The sequence below is a fragment of the Pleuronectes platessa genome, chromosome 8, assembly GCF_947347685.1.
Source record: "Pleuronectes platessa chromosome 8, fPlePla1.1, whole genome shotgun sequence".
NCBI lineage: Eukaryota > Metazoa > Chordata > Actinopteri > Pleuronectiformes > Pleuronectidae > Pleuronectes > Pleuronectes platessa.
In genome coordinates, this window is record NC_070633.1 from 21,820,612 (window position 1) to 21,845,466 (window position 24,855).

The window sequence follows — 24,855 nt, forward strand, 5'->3', positions numbered from 1 at the left end:
ACACTTCACTTGACATTTCTGGGTTCAGGGGACCCAAAACTTTACTATTTCTTTTTCTGACTGGCCTGAGATCTGTAGAAGGCATTGATAGAGAACGGAGTATGTTGATGTGAAAACAGAAGCCTTGCAGTCTCTTTATTTCTCACTATAAAGCACCTACTAAATGAAGCTAAACGCAGAATCCAGAGCTTTGACTTATTAACAATAGGTGAAACACCGGGAATTAATACGCTGCATTAATTTGCACAAACACACACACACACACACACACCTAAGTTGTTACACAGAGCGACTCTGCAATAAATTATGTATTAATAATTCTACAAGGCCAATTTAATCTGATACATCGCATTTCAAACATATGTACGTGTTATCTCTGTGAATTGAACGTCTTAGATCTTCACATAGCTGTGTCAAACACCGTCTGGATTCTACAATCATCGGCAAACACAAGATGGTTGAATAAACAATGTGCACTTAATCTCACGAAGGCGAAATCAAAAGAAATACTCTAGTAAAACACAAAAAAATAAAACAATATGGTGGATTCTCATTAAGGCCACAATGCAACAAACTCATATATGGCTTATGTTAAGTTAAGTGAGGACTGGGTTTGCTTTACAGGAAAAAAGACACAAATATTTTCCATTCAAGATGAGAAAAGTACCACAATCCTCTGTGAGACTGATATTACTGAATTTTGTAAAATTAGATTAGATCGATTTTTTAGCAAGAAAATAAAAAAACACAACTGTTGCAAAAAAAGCTAAACAAGATTCAATCAGGTATGATGTATTCAAATGTATACATATATAACATGTACACAAACAAATCCATGTTAAATGCTTATCAATTTTCCTTGAAATATTTTAACATTTAAATTAATTAATAAATTATCTTGTCATTGGGGGGATTTGAAACCTCGGCCCTTGTGACAAACACAATTCTATGGATGTCACACTTGAGAATCTCAAACAGTTTCAGATGGTAAAAATGTGATTTATACAGAAAATAATCACAAGCAGTTAATAGAATAATAATTGTGATATAAATATTTAGTTGAATTTCCTCACAGAATTAAAGGAGTGGCTTGAACCTGTGGTTTCTTTGGAAGCCGGCTCAATATGATCCCTCAGCTCTAAGGAGATAATAAAGCTCAATATCTACACCTCATCCCCGACCCAATCCTTTTTTCATATTGTAGTTACTGCTATTTTAACCTTTACTGACGTAATTTCTTTAAATTATATATTTTTATCTCATGATTAAAAAGGGAGTAAGTGAGGAGGAGTCTTGAGAAGTCTTCATCCCCTTTGCTTCCTTTTTGCTGATATATATTCGCTTCCTATCATCTTGGTTGGGTTTTCCTCGGGTTCCCTCGTCCTGTATCTCAGTCACTCACTCCTTGTTCTCCTCTTTTCTCACATGCTCCCTTTCCCCTTCTGTCATTTGGCTCGCTGCTGTGTTCCCATTTGTAGCTCAAGAGCTCCCTCTGCGAGAGATACTGTTGCCAGACAGAGGGAACTCTCAACATGTGCACACCACATTACCAAAGTAAATTCATTCAGCCTCCATTTCAAACAGACAACTTTTCCTGAAGTGGTGTGATTGTTTCAAAAATACAAAAAACTTCAAACTAAATCAAAAGAGGTTGTTTTAGAATGTCTCATAATTTCTGTCACAAGGATTTAATAACAATATGAAATATGGTTTAAATAAATTAATCATGTCTTAAGTGAAGAACTTCACTATCTGAAATGAACGCATTCCGATTTAAATAATGCAAATTAGTCACAGCATTAAGGATTATAGATGCATGTATTTAAAATGAATATGTGCACTACATGAGGTGGTCCCCTATTAATTATCACAATGCTGTGAGTGTGTAAAGTGGCAAAATTACTTAATTAAGCACTGTGGTCTTTTAAGAACATTGATTCACACATTAAGATTAGTTTTACCTCGACCTCAGAGGTACACGTCATTGATCTCCTGCAGTTTAAATCACTTTTTTTTATACTCGTACCACTGCAAGTATTTCCGATTTCCTAATGCGTAACTGTCTGCACATGTGTGGTGGTGCCTGACTCACAGGGAGAGTGTGGGGGCGGGCGATGACTCAAACTGTGTTTCCCTCCCTCTTTCCTTTTTGTTGATGAAGAAACATGGATATTTGTCCCCGAAATCACCGCATACGATTTTAATAAAACCTGCATAGCAACGTATTTCACACAAAGTGCATCATTTGTCGTCCAAACAGTCGTGTGAAGTCTTTTCTTTTCTGCCTATTTTTGGTGGAAAGGGATTTTGATCCACTTCTGATCTTTATGTTCTGATGAATAAAACTGGTTTCATTTTGCATCATTAAAGAATGTCACATGAGGGCATGTTGAGATTTAGACGAACAGAGTTTTATTCGACACATAAAAAAGACAAAGTAATACTATTTTTATATACTTTTAAAGGGCTATTTCTGCACATAGCATCCCTGCTAAGACCGGTTATGAGCTGATTTAATAAACATAATATAAACCATTTGATTTGTGAGCTCTAGATGGTTTTTGAATTGCACAGAACTAACCCCCAGTCCTAATGCTAAGCTAACCTCACAACTCAAGTGTTATATTGAAGGAGAAATACAAAAATGGTATTTAGTTCTTATTAAATTCTGCAAAGACCTGCAAAAGCACAACATTTAGAATGATAGACTCATTAAAAGTTTTCAATTCAATTGAAAACACTGCACCTTTGACATTATAGACACCAACATCACATTATTTCAAAGATAAAGTGTGTTAGAACTGTTTTGACAAAACTTAGTGAAGTTTATCACTTGCTTGCAACTAAACTGAATTACTTCTTCTGCTGACAAACAAAACAAACTTCCCAGCGTCACTGTTTTAACCACGAGGAATGTCAAACCCTTAATCACTGCGTTTGATTTACACCATCTATCCATGGAGACAGCAATCTGTCACAAGTATCGCTCTGTGAACTCCAGCAATCATGACAATTGCAGCCATCGAAATTCCTGATTATTGACGAGGTTGAGATGGAAATGATGTATTCAGTGGAAAGGAAAAGGCAGCCGGGCTCTTCTTGATTGGCTTTAAGCTGATCAGTCATACTGAAGAGACATCTGTCAGATGGCGGGTCACATCCCCTTTGGAATATTGGTTTTATTTTACAGCACAGATGACTGGTGGCTCCCCAACAACAGAGGCAGTGCAGGGGGATGGAAAGGTAACGGGACGCATTAAACAGACTCACTGACTGGAAGATGTGGAACTGGGCACAAGGTGTTTGGCAGCGGCAGCAGGAATGCATTTTGAATTATTTAGCCAAAGACACGGCCCTCAATCTAAATGCAGCAAAGTTATGCTTGAACTGTCTCTAACCTTTGCAACTCACACATGTGCATTCAAACTGCCGAGAGAATTAGATCATAAATAAACTGCAAAGTTACCACGACAAGCAGAACCTTGTTTCTGCAATGGAGAGGAATACTTCTCTTTACAATATAACTAAGTTACATCACACCTCCAGGTTACATCAGCAGGTGTGTGAGCCTCCGACACCTGACACCAGACTACGTGTGGGAAAATGTGTCTTTGGTGACAAAGGTCTAATTATCTATTTCTATGGTAACTAACCAGTACTACAATGATATTTCCCTTCCTAGTGACTGGTGCCTTATCCACAAATTTGACACACATTTCTATTTCTCAATTGTTATATTACTGAAAATACTCTCAGGTCATTCTCAATCTATTTTAGGGACTTGAAAAAAATATGTGATTGCTTAAAAGCATCACGAAACAGTGTCTAAACTTATAATATAAGAGCAGGCAAGCAGTGGATCCATATACGTGTTCCACTATACGCGTTGTAGCTCTGCTGTAACTGCCTAAATTAGGATTCCCTGTGTCACTACATCACACTAATAAAGTAGATGCAGAGAGAATCATACCCGTTACACGATGGGAAAGGTCAGATCAATTCTCTCACCAACCACATCTGTCTTCATTATGCAGCAACACCGTGTAAAGACTTCCGAGGACATGAAACCTCAGAGAAAAATGTATATCTTTAAATAAGTGTACGATCATGTATTCATTTGTGTAAAGTGTGTGAGCGAGGCTGTGTTGATGAATCTTTTAGCGGGGTTGCTCGGCACGTCTTCTGTTTTCCATCCACATGAGAAAAGAAAACTCTGTGCGCACAATTGCTGAGCCATAAACACAGCCCCCCCCCCCTTCCACCTCAGGCAATCCTTAAACTCATCAGCGGTGTAATGAGACTTTCGAGCTGGGAGATGAATTAACTGGACGATTTTCTTGTTTTTATTCCCCCCATACAGAGAATCTGAGTACAGCATCAGGAGCAATCCAGGACTCCGATGTAGGCGGCACGACCGAAAACACACGCAAACATAGTTGAGAGCAGAAAGTGAGCGAATGGTTCACTCAGACAATATGAGCCAATCAGCCACGTGTACGAGTAAACAGATTAGAAACAAATAAATAATAGAAAACAAGCCAGCCACTGCAAATAAATGACAACAAATCTGAGCAAAATTTAAAACTTGATACTAAAACGATTTGATTGAGGTGATTTTAAACTGTCCTGGTCATGCTACAGGCATTTTTTTGTTGTCCTTTGCGTTTCTGCAAAAGAGCTACATACACATATGTATATATCTTTACACCCTTAAAAGCTGCTCACTGACAAGGAAGAAGAAACAGGTGGTCACTCCATATGAGCTGGAGATGACACATATCAGTCTGAGCTGATGTACTCTGGGTAGTAGCCATTATAAAGGTAAGTTTTTACTTGATTATTCATCCTAATAATACAATCTACATCTGACCACAATTTGGGAAACTTGTGGTCAGATGTAGACCAGCTGGAAGAGACCTAACATATAAAGTTCACTATTTTGCAGTAAATATACGCAGCAAGAGACACAGATATCAAAGGTTAAACCACCATGTGTATCTCACCCATTGCTTGCTTTAAACAGCACAGTTATTTCTGTCTGTGGAACGGGTTTGAAACAATAACTGACAAAGGAGCTCAGCATTTGTCTGTAACAGCCAAAATGTCAGCATCTGATTTAGAGCGCTGTGTTGCAACATCCTGGAAGTTTTATTCTCTCTAAAAGAAAAGCAAACAATTGAACTTGCAGCATTTGGTGCGTTACATTTTTCCCTCTGCAAGATGCTGCTGTAAATTCTATCCAAAAGCATCGAAAAATGAGTCCAGACCCATGTGTATATACATCACACGCACACGCGCACACACACACGCACACACACACACACAGCCCCTGGTGTGGCCAGTTAAGAGTGAAGTGTTCGAGATGCCAAGTGCTGAAGCCTGGCAAAAAAAAACACATTAGGGAAGTAAAACTGCAAAAGACACACAGCGCTGGTGTGTTTGTGCTGTTATCTCGCAGCCCAAGGCGGCTTCATTGTGCGTTTCCATTTAGCTATTACTTAGGGGTAGCTTGCAGCCAATCAGGCAATTGTAATAACCAACAGCTTTGGGCTTTGCTGAAAGCTGTCACTGCCATGAATGTACTGTGCTACTCCCTGAATGTAGGATGTAGGTCACCGAGAAAATAAAAAAATTAACCTCTGTAGAGAACCAGGAGACTGTTTGCTAAACATATCCTGGAGGGAATTATGAAAAAAATTATGTTTTCAGTCACTGGGGCTTTTCTGGAGGCTGCTTTTAGGTGGACTTTATTGGTTTCACACTGTGTCTGTATTATCCCACAATAAGCTTTTGACTGAGGAACATTATCAGTGAAATATTAGACTTTTCAAGAAGGAAAAGAAGGACAGAGGGGAAAAGACCACAGTTATTACAATGCAAGGTTAAAGACTGCAGGGGGTCAGCACTTGGAGGTAAAGTGGGACAAGAGGTTTTCATAAAACCTGAATGACAACCAGGGACCTGACTTGGAAAACACAGTCTATCTCCACTTTGCCTTATATTTACTCAGTGAAATTCAGGGACTTTCGGGTCACAGGGCTTCTGACTCCTTCTGAATATTTCCCCACTCACATTTCTAGCAAAAACAATGGTAGGTTTAGCTTGTGATCCATTTTTCCTCTTGTACCGAGTGTTGGGGATTGAGTCGGTGCAGCGGGCCACGAGATAGCCGACATCTAAACACATTCCAGAGATCTATGGTGCATGCTTGAAAAGTACCGTTCTATTCTTTTCTGCACTTGATTAAGTCAACTTGGAAACATAGCCTGAGGGAGGGGAAAAAAGGGAGATTAGTATTTTCTTCTTCAAAGTAAGAAGCTCTTTACTGTGCCCATAAAATTACTGAAGTCGTTGTCTTTCTCTGCTAATGGGCTACTTGATTAGCGACAAGGCTATTGCCCACCTCCTATAGGAGCAGGTGGGCAGTGATATTCTGGTCATCTCAGATAACGACCGGTGTAACAGAGTTAGAACACTCCAAAGAGTGGCGGCTCGCAACTTGATGTCCTCGTAGGACAAGCCAACCTGGAACAGAGATCCGCGAGACTGAGGCACAAGCTCGGCGAGACTCTGCCGTCAGGACAAATTCAATTCCGAGGCGGTCCAAACACAGTGTCTGTGCATCCTCTGCCAATGGTTTACACTCAGAGGCGCTGTCGCAGTGGCAAATTATCTCTGTTGGTGGAAGGAGGAAGCTTGGCAGAGGACAGTCAGCTGCAATAAAAACGATCCTGCTGCTGTGTCGTCAATGCTACCAGACGACTGAGGGGGTATTTACTGTATGTGATTAAACTGGTGTATCTGACAGTCCATACATGCAACGTGTGGTCTAGTGTCTTTCCACCAGCAGCTACTGGCTATGACTATAGCTATGAAAAATAGTTATTTGGATAAAAGCTCATAGGTCAAACGCATTTCCAGTTAGCAGTTGGCTGATGTGACAGCCTTCTTATGCCACCTGTGGTTCATCTGAAACATAAAGATAATAATAAGACATTTACTACAGAATGTACAAGAGTAATCAAATTGAATGCGCGGTGACGTGGTTCTGTTTGGCAAGAAAACTCTGTTGTGACTACATCTTTCCCATGTGATTGGTAATAACATCCCTTTTCACGCAGATCTCCCAACTGCAAGTCAGTCATGGCCAGTAGTCTGCATTAATACCAGGGAGACTTATGCGTAGAGGCCAAACAATTAAATGGAATTTAAACCATCAAAACATTACGTCTTCAAAATATGGTGGAAAGCAGCTAAATTGAGGCAGAGGCCCGTTCCAGCTGAAACAAAGTGTACAGGGGCGGCTGGAAACAGTAAATTGGCTGACATGAAATATAATCCCCTCTGTCTGCGATTTTATTGGCAGCCCTTCCAAAGAACGGTGGCTCCCCTATTATGACTTAACACATCAAAATCGCAGCACAGCACACACAGAAAAGGCCACCTGATGATAAACACAGCAGACAGCGTCAGAGGCTTTATCTCGTGCTGCCTGCAGCTCGACACAGGTTCAATTTGGCCCACAACAATCGATTCTGTCCCACCTCAGCCCTGCTTCAGTCGCTGGAATGAAACCAGACCTTTCTGTAAAGAGCAGGTCTCAGCTGGTACGCCGTGTCGGGGCAAAGTAGAGGAAAAGTAAGGACATCAATATTCCTGTGGTTGTCCATCAAACTGGCACGCGTGTTGTTTTTCTGTTGTCACAGCTTTGAGAAGTATATAAAACTTGAATCACCAATGAATGAACGATAGGGTGTGAAGATACTCGAGTCAGTGTTGTGCACGGACCTCCTAAAAGAGTGTGTGTTTTTCATGTTGTTTTAAATGGTGAACTGAACTGAAGTAATGAATGTTGACACGAGCGAGAGCTAACGTAGCTAACGGTAGGGCTAAGGACAGTTTTTCATTTGAAAGATTAAAACACATGAGCACGAATTCCGACAGAGAGAAAAGTTTGATTTGAACTCTTTTGTGAACCATCGGTGTGAAGTGAACTTTGAGATGCCTCCTGTGAAGTGTGGACTTCTAGACTGGAAGCAAAATACAGTCTTACATGCTCGGGGGTGTGAAATTAAGACAAACACAACACAAAATAAACGGTACTTGCAGAACTTAAGCCTGAAGCAACAAGTCGACTCTAGAGCTGGAACCACAGCTCCCAGTTATAATACTGTCTGAAAATCATTACTTTCATATTAATCAAGTGCTCAATACGTCCTCGCGGAAAAAACAACAGTTAGAAACAAATACTGATACTATTAACGTAATTTAGTACTGTCATACTTTTACCAAGATGCAAGGAAAAGGGAAAAACCCTGGAGAGCTAATATCAACACAATATAAAGAACTAGATTATTGCTGATCATCTGAAATCTCCTGTTCTAAATTAGCTGGCTTGCCTGTTTATGTTATTGCTTACACCCTTCCTGTTAGTTCTCCCTCAGAAGCCCTGCCAACCAATCCCATTGAAAACCCTCACACGGTCTGGCGGTGACTAAAGGGTGGACCGCTCCTTTGCCTCCCCCCCCAGTAATCCTTAAATTGGCAGTATCTGTTACCATGTACCCTTTCCCCCTCCTCGCCTCATCCCCTTCCAGAGTCTTGTGCACGAGGAACCCATGTTGCAGATCAGCTTGAATATTGTTGTGTGGCTTGGTCCGAGACAGTTTTTTGTTTACTCTTCACAGAGCCAGGGCTACTTTATTCCAATTCTTGATTTTGTTTTTCTTCCAACACACACACACACACACACACACACACACACACACACACACACACACACATACACACACAAAGAAGAGAGTAAGTGGACCGCGAGAAGATATTCACTGAATCTGACAAAATGTGTATTGGATTAGAATCGTTTACTCCTCCTTTCAAGACAACAATCTCCTCAGTTCAATTCCCGCTGGGGACCTTTTGAGGCACACCACATTCATCCCTGTTTCAAACGATTTATCAAAATGCGTGTTTTTTTTCTCGACCCCAAAAATGAAAATATTTTTGGGTGTATGGGCAAGCAGCCATCTTGTGGTAAATGTTGTCCTAAAAAGTGACACCACGGCCGAGTCTCTCTCTCTATTTGTGAATAGAGCAGAATCATTTCCTGAGCCGAGAGCAGAGAGGTTGAGAATTATATCAGATTTATTACACCGAGAAAAAACACTCGGGTACAGTGTAATATAGAACGCCCCATTCATGACAATTATTAATACGCTGTTCCATGTATTTGCAATATCAATCTCACTCAAATGAAGGGTGTCCCTCTGCTCAGTATGCAGACGACCTGGCTTCAAATCCTCAATTTCACATGCAAATGCAGTGCAACTCATTTAAATAATATTTGAATATGGATCACACGGTCCGACTCCATATCACAGAGCAGGAGGAAAAAAACTGTGGGAAATGCAAATCACCAACATGTAAAAGTAGGTTCATGTTCGCGACCTGTTGAGATTTATTTCTTGAAAGAAATAGCCGGCTGCTAAAATTAAACTTATTCCGTGAAGCCTGAGGACAAACTTAGAGGAGATCAGCATCATTTACATCATAAAGGTACAGCACAAAGGAGGACGCTTGTTATGAAGGTGGGTTTAACTAGTGCACACTAAACAAGCTGGCTTGTTTTCATCCTACATTCTCAGATGAGGATAACAGGCTTTAGTTACAGTGAATCTTCAGCCTCCATCTGAATAACCTCCCCCAGAGCAGAGAGCCATATCACTTTAAACATTTGAGAAGGTCACTGTGACATCACTGTACGTACAGTGGTTTGAACAGTTGTTCACAACAACAACAACAACAACAACACGGCTGTGATTACTTTGAAATTCACCCGGCTGTGATTTACTTATGGGAAGAAAGAGAACCCGGGACAGCATGTTGAGAGGAAATACCTGGAAGATGGCTTTCATGATATTCACAGATAAGCATGGACTTGGCCAACCCAGCAAAAAATCTAAGAGCACCACATAAATGTTGCAATACAGGCAGTGAATGCCTGTGTGTTGCTTTATCTTTGCTCCTCCGGGGGTATAAATCACAAGTGATGGTGGAATCCTCACACATAGTGGCATGCATTAACTGAAAGGGGGCACATGGGAGCCTGCTCCCCTGGGCCTAGTAAAAGTCCAATAGGCAGCCAGGCAGCGCTCGCTCCAGGCCATGCTTTTAAATTATATATTGATGACAGCCCATGATAAAAATGACCCAATTTAGTATCCAAAATCAATTCCCAGCGCCGATGATGTGCAGCAGTTGGTGAAAGCTGCCAAGAATCTTATGACAGCGTTTGAGCCACAGACACGTTTTCACAAGCTGTGGTCAATAGAGACAGTGTGGGAAGGAATTCAGAGGAAAGCGGAGGCACTTTGGCGCAGTGACCGCCTAGTCGGTAAATGATCTGTTACCTCTCTGGGTAAATAGCACGTCTGGCGTGATGGCTATTTCTTTTGCGATGGTACAGTGTTATTTGTGCACATAGAACAATGGGGATGAAGAGAAGTATGATTGGCACAAAACACGAGAACACTTCTGCTCTTCTCAGCAATTGTAAGCAACACTTTGAGAACATCTCTCAGTTAATATCACAAAACCTACAAATATATAACAATTTGGTTTGTTCAGGAGATAAATGGCACAGAGCTCCTCACTTTTGGAAGAATCGCAACATGAGAGTATAACACTTGAATACACGGGAAAAAAACAACACAGAGACGCACAACATCGAATCCTTGAGAGACAAAAAGTCCATCTCCATGAGAGGACTGCTTATAAATCTCCACTTTGAAGGCAGTTAAAAGTGAAGCAGTGAAATCATAACCCATTTAAAAATACAACTTCTCCCCTTCCCAATCAATATACATGAAGTGCTTAAGTTATTTCAGTAAAAGCCCAAACATAAAAAACGAGGAAATGTATAACACTGAATTGACAACCGCTTATAAACTCTCTGATCACCATTTTGCTTGATTTTAGTGGAGATTTAATTGTCTTTCTGACTCTATCCTGCGATGCGAGATTGCCTGCCCTAAAAATGATGGAATTGTCATTATCTTATGTCATCTAATTAGACGACACTCGGATCAAGAATGAAATGAGAAATAATAACGACAACGGTAATGTCACTAATCTCAGGAGTTCCAGTCATCCCAGGGTTATAAAATAAAATGTGGCTATATTTCCCACTTGAAATATTATTCATCCATAATAATACCAGTGGTCTGCGGAGGAGAACCTTGGAAGTCTACTTTGGGTTAATACTGCAATGAGGCTTTAGCACCAGTATGATACCCGTTTGCCGAGCTTAGCCCTTTTAATACAGATCTCACTGCCGAAACCATCACACAAGCACACAACATAAATCCTGAACACTGTGGGCATATTGCACTGTAGATTACGCTCTTTCATTGAGTCAATATTACAAATCCCTGCGCTTGTTATTGTAACGCCTCAACAGGGCCTTATCTGGAAGGTGCAGGGATCACCTCGGAAAAAGAGAAACTCAATTTCCTGCTCATTTGTACAACAATCCTCATCATTATCGTGCTTATCAGTCGCCTGACAGAAGCGCTATCACACGCCCCTGCACGGAAAAACAACTTCAAAGTTCCTTAATGTTTACTACAGCGTCCTGCCAGCCACCGCGGCAGTTCAAGGGAACGGCACTTGTGTTGCTCGACAACCACGCGGCAGATGAAAAGCTGCGTGTCTGCCTCGCCTCGTCTTGCGTGCTTTTATCAGCGCACGTTGTGTGACTCGAGCTTTGTGATAATGCTCATTGTCACAATGTGTGTAGCCAATCACTGGAGATCTGGATCACTGAGAAATGAAGAATCCTCCTGCTCCTCTTCAGACACTGTTGCAGGGTGTTTTTTTCAAGCACATGAATACATCACATAGTTCAAGATCGGCTGCCAGGTCACAATGGGAACTGGTTTGTAACAATTCATCCTCACCTGGCTCATAAGGACACTGTTATATGGGGTAAGTGGTTGGTAGATAAGTATAGTTTCCTCCCAAGATAGCGAGATACACTCTCTCTGTATCATGCTGTTGTGTCATCACAAGTTCAAACCCGGATTGTTCTGCATAAAGGGTTTGACAGTGGTATGAAACATTTAGATTTTTGCAGTGGCTCTGAATTAATATCGGGATACACTGAAATGACAGTAAATCCAAGCTGTCTGGCAGCTGTTCCTCAATTAATAAGTGAGCTAAACAACTTTTCGGAGCCCCGATTCAAACCTAGAGGGACACAGGGGAAATTCAGGAAAGAAATTAAGAATCTAAAAGTGAATTAACTTATTTAAAATTAGGTTATATTAGTTAAAATTTGAACATATTTTGTACTAGGGGAAGAAATAAGTAAATTATAAATATAAAAGCTGTAAAATATATTGAACTAGTCTTTAAAAAATGGGTTGAGGTGGGTGGAACTCTTAAATACAAGCTGTCTGTTGGTACAGAATTGCAATGTGTTGGTGGAGTTTTCTCGTAACAAGTAAAAGACAGATTGGCCTCGTTGGCTGCTGAGCTCTCACTCGTTTCTTAGGCCGGGAAGCTTGTGGCTCTGACTCATTCCTCAAGTGAGCAGCAACCAGCAAGTTGTTTTAATGATCAAATAGTAATGCGAGGCGACAGGGCCAGTCGGTGGTAATGACTCTAAAACATTCTCCTCCCTCATGTGACACCGGTGCACCAGGTGACACTCTGTATTAAAAATACACACTGTCAAATCATGTTTGCTTCCACTGTAAGTCATCAAATGGGGCATTATACCCTATGGAGTATTTTGAAAGATTTTTAAAACTGTTAAAAATCAAGGTTACCCTGGTGGACTAAACTGTTTTTTAAGGCTAGTCGGTGGATTATTCTATCTGCAGGTTTGGGTCAAGCAAAATAGAGGTGCATACAAAGTGGAGCTTCCCTGATCACCTCAGCACAGGGAACAGCAGCGGGGGAACGGTCTGGTGTGACAGGCTGAATTTCCAGGCTGGCAAACAGCATTATTCTCATTCCTGGTCCCATTGTCAGCTCTCATTGGGATCTGCTGTCACGGACTGGAGCCTGATGCTAAGCAGGGCTGCTGGCCTTCCTGCATGTGTCTGTCTCTGTCTGCATTCATACCGGGCCGGCCGAAGTGGTGATGTAAGAAATCAGAGGTGGAGGGAGGAAAAAGGGAGATGGACAGAGAAGACAGGACAAAGAGAGTCGGAGAACAGTTGTTTTGGTCTCACAATGAACTACTCATCCTCCGTGAAGTGAGTAAAGAAAAAGAAGCAATAGAGAAAAGATTTAAAAAAAAAAAAAAAAAAAAATGAAAAAGGGAAAGTCTCTAGAGCTCATCACTCATCCTGAGCTGGTGGAGCTCGACAGGTCTGTTTCCTGTGCCTAATATTCTTCATGACAGACTGTCCATTTGCACTGCTACCCTCGCTGATCCTGCTCTATCACTTCCAGGGTCTAGGGATGAGTATGCCTTAAACAACCAGTGAGGAAATTGTTTTTGTTTCCAGCCTCACTGACATCGTTAAATTACCCACCGGTCAGGTGTAGTTGATTTTATACGGGAGAGCAAATCATATTTTTTTTGTTTTATAAAGCTCGATGCAGCCGGCCCTGGAAACTTCAGATTAATTCTTTCAGTGGAACTACCGAGTTTTTTCATCTCTGTTGCTTTCAACTAAATGATGTTTAATCATGTAAATCTGTGTGTGCAGCCAGGCAAAAAGAATCCAGTCAAATCCTCTGGAAATCTCAGGACTCCAAAGACTGTCATTGCTTGTGTGTTACTGAAGACTGTGCCTTCAATAATACAACTACCCTTCGCAAAATTCATTTGATGTATAAATAATGAGTTCTCAAACACGAAAAGCTTCCGGGGAGAGTTTGCTTGGTGCTTCAGCTCGGAAGCGCCGACCGAATGATAGCGGAGAAGGTGCGGAGCGAGCACAAGCAGGGCAGTTCAAAAGTAAACAAGCCCACAAGCTTTAAATGTCCTTCAAACTTTCATGGCTTCAGCAACAGGATGAAAACCAGAGGAACCAAACATATATAAAAAAAAAAAAAAAAGTCATATTATGATATTTCTGAGGTTGTCACCTGAATTAAACCATTTTACATTAGACATAAGTGTGTTATTCACTTATCTACGTGAGTATATCCAATCAAATTGATTTAGCTCAACAAATCTGAGCTTAAACTATAAACAATATATACAAAATATGTGCCATTGTAAAGTAATATTGTACATTTGACACGTTCACTGTGTGTTTCTTCTTAAATATGAATAGAAAAGTGTCTTTAATATTGTGGAATATTTCTGACTAGTACCATCTACAGCCATCTTGGGCACAGTTAGGCTCCAGCTGCTGCTGCTGCTGCCGGGATTCAGGCTTTTTCCCTCCTTCCTTGCAGATCCTCTCTATCTCAGTGAGATTGGAAGGGAAAGCATGAGTGAGCCGCAATCTCCAGGTCTCGCTACAGATTTTTCAAAAGGTTATACATCCAGACTTTGGCCGCGCCCATCAAGTACATACAGGGACAAAGCCAGCAGACTGTTGTCTGGGGCTGGGAGCTCCGGGCTGGAGGGGGGGACTCTCCCTCTCGGAGAGTTTACGTGCACCACGGAGCGGCTCACTGAAAGCATCCCGATGACACGATCGAGAGCTGACGCCACATGATGAACACAGCCTGGGGTCTAATTTGTAAAACTGTGGCTGATATTACACTAACTACCTGTGCATCAAAAGATGAAAAGTGCGTATCTTTAAAAACATCCCAATTTAGAAAACCGTCTCCGCGTTCACCTACTTGGCAGTTCCCCACTTTATAAATTGCAATAAAGTTGAAATGCTGCACATTCCCGAGCCTCATATCACGCCCCATTAACTCTCACGATTAAATGGCAAATGGAATTCCCATTGAGAATATTAATATGCACCTAAATCAGCTTGTCATTCAATTACTTCTGAGGGAGAATGGAAAAGTTTGACTACAAATCTAGGAAGGGGAGTTTCACTGAGTGTGAAATTGATTATATATTTATTTATTTCATCCCCGCCCCCCCCCCTCCAGAGGTTGAGATGGTCGGATGTTGATGCTGTTGATGGTAACAAATGCCAAAGATAACATGCAGTTTATATCTGTATGTTGAAATAATAGGAATTAAACTCTGGTGCCTGATGAACATTAGAAAAAAAGGTCAAGGTGCTAAATAAAACTGTCATTGCAAACAAAGCTCTACTCATTTACATTTGATAACCGTGAATACCCCAATAGTTATTCATAACAGCAAAGTGACGCAGCTGTTTCCTGAATGCCCCTTCACTTCCCTTCTGTCTGTGCCTTTCTGCAGGGAAATGCAATTAGGTGCTTAAAGTTCACTTTGCAACCTGGACAAGAAGCTGAATGAGAAACTAAACTTAGTGACTTGTCAGTGTATCGATGTGGAAGTAGCCCACAATCAAAGCATGGTACCTACACACAGGAAAACAGCTCTGCACACGCTTCAGGCATCTGTGACCTGAGTGAATGACATCTCTCTCTCTCTCTCTCTGAATCAGATTTGAAAGGAGTTCATAATAAGCCTCAATGGGAAATAACAGAATGACAGAAAAGACAATATGATAACATTTCGATAGGGACAAAGAAGGCGCCAGCTCCGGTCAAATTAAGATCTTGGAGTTTCCAATCTGGCTGGTCTAGTTTTATAAAGACACTCATACGACAAAAGATTTGATCAACATAATATTAGAGGCTGATTTCAATCATTTTCTGTAAAGTGGAAGGCTTGTTACAAGGATTTATTTAACAAGGAAACAATGGCATTAGAAAAAAACGGCATAATTTAGTTTTATGCAACGCGTCTATAAAGGCACCCTCGATGCAAACAGTAAAAGTTTCAGTTAATCATCTCCCCATTTCAATTAGAATTTATGGTCTGTATGATTTGATAAATTATACATTTGCGCAAAAATAAAAACCTATTAAAAAATACAATCAAATTATGTGTTCATCAATTAATTTCGATCTGTTATCAAATAGTATTTCAATATATTTTAGATTGTGAATCGCGGTGAGTAGAAAAAGTTAACGATTCTGAGCTTGGTTATTCATTCGCATCAACTCTATCTATATTAAGGATAGAAAGCCGTACAAAATAAATATATAGTGTAATTTCACCTTGACATGAATTCTCGAGTTTCATGCAAAGACGAAAACAACTCTCATTTCTGCATCTATGCAAAAGTACGAGAGCTTTCGGTTAGAACGGCGTCAGGTCTATTTCAAGCTTCAACAGCTGACTTCAGTGAGAGAAGGGGGAACATCCTCTCAACCCAACGATTCGCTGCAACTCTATTGAAACCAAAAGACAAATGATCCTTTCTATGTTCCTCCCCTTCCAGAAAGTCGTTTTGTCTACGTAATACAGAGCTGAGTACAGCTAGGAGTTTAAATGGGGGAATGGGCACTGCTTTATTATGCTGCAGTGCCTTGAAATGAATGTGGATAATAGATATATTCACAGTGGTATTAATATCCTCAGAGCCCATCTTTTTTTCCTTCCCTCATTCTCCATTTTCTCTCTCACAGGCTCCAAAGTACTTTGCCCTTGGCTATGCCTTATACTAAATAGATTTATGAGAACATTTGTGTCATATTTCCTCTTTTCCCGGATTGTCAAGACAGATTGTCACTGCACCACTGATTGAGTGGAATCACCACACAGACTTAGTTCCCATTGTCGAGCCCCACATATTCATCTCCGGAGGGGATTTAACAGGGCAAGCGGGCCAATGGCATTTCTCCCAAGGCTTCACTGTTCTGCTATTGATATGAGGTCAGGGGCATGAAAACAGTGGACTCTATTAAACTTGATGGCTACATTTCATAGTATAGAAACATATGCACACATGGACTCATGGTCAGCTGACACAGAGACACTGCACAACTCACTGTCCGGCCTTTCTCTCATTAGCAACCAATCACGACAGGGATATGCACATCCGTCCGGAAGCAAATCTGTCTCAAAGTCTGAGAATTGAAATCCATGTCAGTATTGACCACACAGAGGATTTCAGGCAGCTGAGGAACAGGAAGTTGGCTGTAAATGCATTGTAATGTTAGGATACCCACCATGGCACCCACACTCAAATAAAACAAGTTAGCGGAACAGAAGCGAGGGAGTAAGCGTCACAAGAATTTAGCTATTCGGGAAAGTTTGGGCTTGAATCTCTGAACAAATTTCATTAGTATAGTTATATATAGTTATATTTAGTAAAAAAAAGCCCTTTAAAATATACTGCTCATGAAATTCAACAATAAAGTGCCGTCTGAAATCAGAAAATGAGGTCAAGAGAATAAATCAAGGTGGAGTAAACACACTATATCACATCAATTTAACACAGTTTTCTGGAAAGTCATTCAAGTACCGCAAAAGTGGTGTAAAAAGTGCATCAATGATAATGTAAACCACAACTAATGAAATGTTTGTTATCCTCTATGCAGTGGTGATAGTGTGTGAGCAGTTATTGTGGAAAACAGGGAACCAGGACGACATAAAAGAGCATTGTCGATGCTCAGGAGGCCGGAGCTCCTTTCAGCAACACCAACCTCCTCTAAACCCTTCACCTCGCCGTGATCTATCAGAAGAGACCCACGATGAGGTGGTGTCAGAAGAGGCTGCGGATCCTCTGATCAGAGAGTGATGGAGCTCACAGTGAAGTGTGGAGCCGTTTCGATACAGAGACAATAGTTAAGGGAAATTTGGTCTCGTACAAAGGGATATATGTGATGTCTTTAAGGGTAATCACAGTAACTGTTCACTAGCAACATTTTATATTTTATGACAACTATTAACCAATAACCTAATTAATTAAGTGGGCCTACTATATTATATATTATTACTGTATATTATATATTTGTATTATTACATCTGCTACTCAATATCTCTATGAAAGCACATTTAATACATATTGATTTGGGAAAAAATGCTATTCAGGTTAAATAAGGATTGCCACTTTGCCAAGACTGCATAGTAATCCAAATACATATTTGAACATATGATACCGTACATAAAACAAAAGAGAGCAGAATAATAACATTATACTGATGATGACATCCTCACTACTTACCCACTTAACCTTCACTTAACGTCAAGTGATTACACATTCCTTGTTAGGCCTTAATGTTGTTTAGATACATAATTTCATTTGAGCCCATGTATAAACAGTGGGTTGTGTAGTAAAAACCTCTGCCCTTCTTCCTGTCCCTATCTGGAACATCTCCAGATTGCCGGCCCTGCCTCTTCACATAATCATGTGAATTTTAATCAAACCTGACCTTAATACAGATCCGTCTTTGATCATGGCTGGATCCTGGGAGAGAGGAAAACTCTCCTCAGGGAACATCTCTGTGTGCTGGACTTACTTATTGTTAACCTCCAGCTCCGTCAGGCCACTATCTGCTGCCAGGCAAGTCTATGGGCATACTGATTTCTGATGGAATAAAATATACTACCATCATCTGTTTGAGGATAACCTCGTTTTTTTTTTTTTTAAATGAAGACAAATGAGATATTGCTTATTACAGCGTTCATATCTAAGTTGACGTATCAAATGCAATGAGAGTAAGTGGAAACGTCAGACCTTTTAATTGCAATAAACTACTCCAATCTCTTTTGTTGAGATATAAAATGTACTAGGGTCAAACATGAAGATTGGATTGGGTTTTTGAGTTATTCATGAACAAGTGCTTCTCCACCACGGCTCAAATTTGCCAATGATACACATGTGTCTGCACTGACGGTACCTACAACGTCAGTAATGGATTAAAACAGCACAGCAGGACATTTTTTAATCTATGCTCACCATCACCAAATGGTGTCACAGGCCACTGGTTTTCAGTGATGCATTTAACAATGATTAGGCATCACCCTATACCTAATTGCCATGAATTACTATGGGAAATGGACCGTTTTGAATGGGGGTGGAACAAAAACAGTGTCAAGATCAATACAAGAGCAAGGTGGAGATTCAGTTCTTTGGAGAAAATGTGAAACCGAGGAGGGAAAGTCTGAAGCTGTCCATCAAGGCAGAGAAAGTCATGATTTTCTAGGGCAATTATCCCAGGCCTGATTGCACTTATTAATGAAATGTATTAATTGCCATTGCAGATGGCTGTTTGATTACATGTGAATGCCCCCAGACCGATGTCAGTGTCCTTCTGACTCAACCTTCCCTCAACAATCTGCTCACGGCTGATGAAATCACAGGATATGGCAACATTGCTGTGAACAGGTGTGTTGACATGAAACTCACGAGGCCAGAAACACACAAACATGTTTCCTCACCTATGAGAGGATCATAGAGTTACTGCTAAAGCTTCAACTTTAAGTCTTGCATGCAGGTCCTATTTGGTTTTGATGCAATTGTATTGTGTTGCTTTATTAATAACTTGATCTGCTCTATTACATATAAGGATTATAATCTGTATTTTGCTCTTGAAGCCCTGGAAGATGGTTGTTTCCATGACAACAGCTAATGGGTTTAAAAATAAACAAGGATTTTGTCCAACTGAGGAAAATTGTGTCACCAGAAACTTAAATAAAAACAAATACGGGGGAGGTTGAAGAAAAGCGTTGTCATCAGAGGAGGCTATCATGGATACGTAGTTTTTACTTTTTACAATGCACATAAAGACAGATTTATATTTAACAACCTTGTAAAGGATGTTGAGATATAGAGTTTTGAATAACCCAGTGATGCTCTACTGTTCTACAGGCGGTGAGAGCTTCCCAAAGAGAAGAGCTTGGACCTGGACTCCAATCACCGGGTTCCTATGTGATCTGCACCAAGTCAATTTAACCACAGTGACTTTTTAGAGGTTATTTCTTTATTTACTTGTTTAGACGTGCCAAAGTAAAATGTGTGGAGTGAGGGACGAGTGTGGCGAGAACACAATCCTAAAGAGCACGAAGATGAAAGGAGGAGGGAATTTGAAAATAATTTGTGAAGGATTCAAACTTTTAATGTCTTAACATGTAGAGAGGGAGTCTCAATGAAACTCCAGTTTAACTGTGGGTTAAGATCAATGGAACAACAGCAGCAAGGTGAGCCCAAAGTAAACTTGTTTTTCTTCCTTTGAGGTGTTTTTGTTTTGTTGGAAACTTGTACTCACTCACCTCCGTCAATTAGGCGACTTATCCTTGAATTATTCATTTCCACAAAATGACAAAGTCAATATAATTCAACATTTGTGCATATAGACATCTTAACATACACAGAGCTGGAGGACTATTCAGTCCACTTGCACAATGGCAGGCCGCCTCAGTCAAGTGCATAATTAGTTGAATTAGATTAAATAACCAATTATGAGACTAAAACAGTAAATAAGCCTGCAGGGATTCCACCGACTGCTTGAGAATAGAATTAGAGTGGAATTAGTTTATTGACAGGCTGAATGACAGTGTGGTCAGACTCACAACTCTATTCTCGTCACAGAGAGAGTGCTAGCTGTCGTCAAGGGATGAAACGGATTAAGTGTGGAAGTGTTGGAAATAAACTTAAACAGACAGAACGCAAGGTTAAAAATACATTGGACATGTTGACGTGGATCGGTTTTGGCAGCTCGAGTAAAGACCTCAGCCTTTGGCAGACTGTGTTCATCTTCAGATGATGCCGTCCCTTTATATACGTTAATGTACATGTGGGTGCAGTGATGTGTGATGGTCTCATGACATAAGGACACAGGCACATACCTCTGCTGGCGTTCTCCACATGTTCCAGCTCGTCTGGAAAACCCAAGATCTCTGGATGACTCTCTTCACACTTCTGAGCCAGGAAGTGAAGAAGTGTTGTATTGTGACCGATGGATTTAGTGTCCCGCAGCTAAAAACAAAAAGAGGAGAATAATTGAGTGACACAATTCTTTATGGTAATTTACTTTATACTCCTTACTCAGTTAAATGATCTGAACTACAGATTTTTAGAAGTATCTGGCTTAGTGAAGCCATATATACAAACGGTTCTTATAACATCTGAATCAAAGTTAAAATTAATTGATAAAACGTAGCAGACATCAGGTTAGAATATCCTATGATATGATGACGGAAAGTCCATGTGAGAATATTCAAAAATACATTGTCAAAATGACTAAATGTCCTGATTTCCCAATTTTTTTTTTTTTGCTATTAACTAAAATAATTTCATTACACAATCATTAGAAAAACTCAGTCTGAATTCAATCAACTTAAAGCTGTACTATGAACTAGATTTAAAATGATCAGTATTGGGTCAGGACCTGATGTGGAACAGGAGACAGATCTCGGAGGAGGCAAAAGAAAACTCTGATCCTCTTTAGTTTTAAGAATGACAGACTGAGAGTTGTATGAAAACCGAATTATAGAGTAGCATCACTTTGAATTAATTAATTTTTTATGTGATCACACATTATACCTAACTAGACTGAATGTATAACAAAATCCCTCTGTGTCTGCTTGATGGCAACAACCAAGAAGCAAGTACAACGAGTTCAGTCCCTGGCCACCAAGATAATGAAGGACTGCATTTAATAGGCACTTCAGTCAACTGGAAGGACACTGAGTACATGAGATGGACATAAAATGGAACAGCATTGTGATGATACTAATGAAACATACTTCCAGAGACAATTACGTACGGCTCAACAAATACAAACTCTCACATATGTTACGTACACACATACCATTATACCACTCTAATGAGAATAAAAGAAGAGCGAGTCAGAAAAGTTTGAATGTTAGTGTACTGTGCTTGCCGAGTTAGTGCATAGATGTGTGTGTAAGTGCACGTGTGTATGTCTGTATGTGTGTGTGTGTTTGTGTGTGCGCACATCAGTGCATAGGAAACTTGTTTCATATTCATTCCCCACCGTGATTGCCATGCTGTTCGAATGGCATGCTGGGAAAGCTAATTAGCACAACCCACCTCTGTGTACTCATACTGATAATATCTGTGCTGTAAACAGCCTGCAGTTGGACATGCCCACACCTGTGCACATGCAAACACGTGTGTATGCACTCGCTCGCTCACACACACACACACACTCACACTCACACACAGACACACAAACACTGAAGCATTAGTGAACAGAAACAATTACTGAAAGTCAGAGGCATATGAGACACCAACACAAACACACACACACACAAACTTTCATTAGTTGAGGATCAATCATTTGCTCATGTTGGGTAATCACATTTTAATTTCATGGATTTAAAATTCTAATTCGTCTATTGTTATACCCCAGATTGTCATAACCAAACAAAAAAAATTGCCAGAATGTTGAATTCATCTGCAAACTAATATTAGTCAAATGTAATTAAGAGAGGGTGAACTGTGAGAAAGAGAAACACAAGACATTGTGAATGTTAACAAACAATTATTATAAATAACACGGAACAACATGTCCTGTAGTTTTATCTCGCAACATATTTATTGCTTCACAGATACAACGTGTTAATGGTTTGGAGAAGTAACTCGGACAGGAACTAATCAGCAGGCGAATGTGCAAACTGGGAACAGTGGCTATAAGTGAAGAAACCCTGTGGCTTCAGGGTTAAATTACATGATGAAACTGGATAGACACGAGCATTGTGAGATGACCATGTCCAACTATTTATAATCACCAATTCATCAACAGCCCCCTGAAATATCTTTATCCCCATCTCAAACTTTTAATTGAGGGTTAGGGTTATAATTCTAAATAATAATGACTCCTCACTCTCAATTTTGTTTATAAAAAAAGGCTTGGACTTAATTTAATAATGTTATACTAAATATACAATTGTGGAAGCTGAGATTTCAAGATTTCTTATATTAGTCTTATCGTTTTCAACTCAGCTGCTCAATAATCCAGTAACACACAATCTGGACAAATGTGTCTCAAGGGTTGGTTTTGTTCAATACTGTAAACACAGTTAAAACCTCCAGAGAAGATACCATGAGAAAATATGGTCAAATAGACCAACACTATAAACAAATGCTATATTAAAATGCTTTTTTATATATATGAAGTACATACATATTTGTATGTTGACATGGTCACTACAAGGATCTTTTACAAGTGTTTGTTTATGGGAGATGAAGATTTACAGTACTTGAATGGAGGAAGGTGGTTTTACTGCAGGATCATATTCAGTTGAGGGCCTCTGTGAGGGCAAGGGGAATCCTTCATAGAGCCCCGGGGCAGTGATGTTATTTTCACAATGTTTTACATCAGGAATTCCAATCAATGCAGCTTTAGGGCATCGTGAGAACTGGACCAGTATCTGTGCACAGGTTGCATTGAGCCGGTCTGTGTGAAAGTCCCGGCCATTTCTAATCCTTGACCATCACTTGTCCTAGACATTCAAAAGTTTATGCTGAAAAACTAAAAGTGAGGGAGGCTTTAACTGTCTGAATCCTTAAGCTTTGATCGAGTCTCCTTAAACAGCTACAGCTACATACATTTTTCATCTCAAATACTTTATATTTAAAACTGACTACATATAATACTTTTTCACAGCAGCCATTAGTTTTGAAGGTCGGTGCTGCGAGTCTGAAGCCTGTCCTTTGAACAAATGTGTCCATTTGAATGAAATGTAAAAACATTGCTTCATTACCGTGTTGCTAACAGCGAATTTGTGGCAGTTATATTATTCAATCTTTCATAACATGCATTGCCTTGAGGTGGTAATATTCCAAATCCCAAACCAGTTACTACAATATATTGCTACACATTGAGCATTTAGAGCGGCAAGGTAGTTAGAATACAAGCCAACAATTGTCAATTTACATTCCTATTAGGAAAATTAAAAATACTAAATTTGACTATTCAGTTTAACTGGTACAGACGGACCTAAAGCACACAACGGACACATTGTATACATGCAAATACAATGTAATTAGTATACTGTCTAAGAAGAGGGCACGGGTCCTTTAAATATGCTTGAATAGATAATAATTTGTTAAGAAAATACATAAACAAGGCCACTGGTGTGAGAAGAATGAACAGAGCGATGCTAATTCATCCCAATTACAAACGTATGGGCTGAGGGCATTAACTGTATAGTGGTTAATTGTCCCAGTAATCTCAGCAGCGGTTATATTACACAAGGTCACACAGATGCTTGGTAGAAGAGTCAAACAGCTCAAGTGACTTCGACACAGCCGAGTCAGTTAAACTTAAATTGGACACCATTGTCACATGTTCTCAATTTATTAAGTCAAGTGGTTTCCTCGAGTATGGCAGGTTTGGATCCCCAGAGAAATGTTTCATTGTTTTTGGAATGTTTTTTTCAAATTCCTTCCTCATTTTGTCTTATATCTCCTGAACTATCTTGCTTATGTTTCTTCTTTTATAGTGTCTTCCTTTAGCAAAAGAAGACACTATAACAATTTTTTTAAAGTCACCACCATGTTTGCTAAGATCTTTACAAGACGAATGACTTGAAATCCACGTTTCACCAGAGCTCTAGTAAAAGCCTGAGTGGGTGTTTGGCTGAAAGAATAGATTCGAGCAAGACGGCTCCCAGGAGACATGTGTGTGTGTGTGTGTGTGTGTGTGTGTGTGTGTGTCCTTGGCAGGGCAAGGGGCTACAGTGGAGGGGTGAAAGTGAAGCTGGGTCAGCCCGTGCCCTTCCCCTCGCAGCTCTTCCCCCCCACCAGCCTGCTCCTCCCTGATGAGCCCATTAGGTACCCGCGACCTGCCACCCAGGGGGCCATTTACTTGATTGACTAAAGTGAGAAAGCAGACTTTTTTTTTCTTCTTGTCCATCAATAATGGCCCAATCAGCCCCCTGAGGCGTTACCAGGCTCCACACTGACACTCCAC

General features: G+C 40.2%; 1 protein-coding gene across 6 annotated transcripts in view; it reads right to left on the minus strand.

The window, feature by feature from the left end:
* The window catches only part of diaph2 (diaphanous-related formin 2), a 341,319-nt gene that overhangs the window by 106,555 nt on the left and 209,909 nt on the right, over positions 1-24,855 (minus strand). For all 6 annotated transcript variants that reach the window (XM_053428116.1, XM_053428115.1, XM_053428117.1 and 3 more), the window contains one exon: positions 20,762-20,891. In XM_053428116.1, coding sequence (XP_053284091.1) covers positions 20,762-20,891 — 130 coding nt within the window. The remainder of the gene's footprint in view (positions 1-20,761; positions 20,892-24,855) is intronic.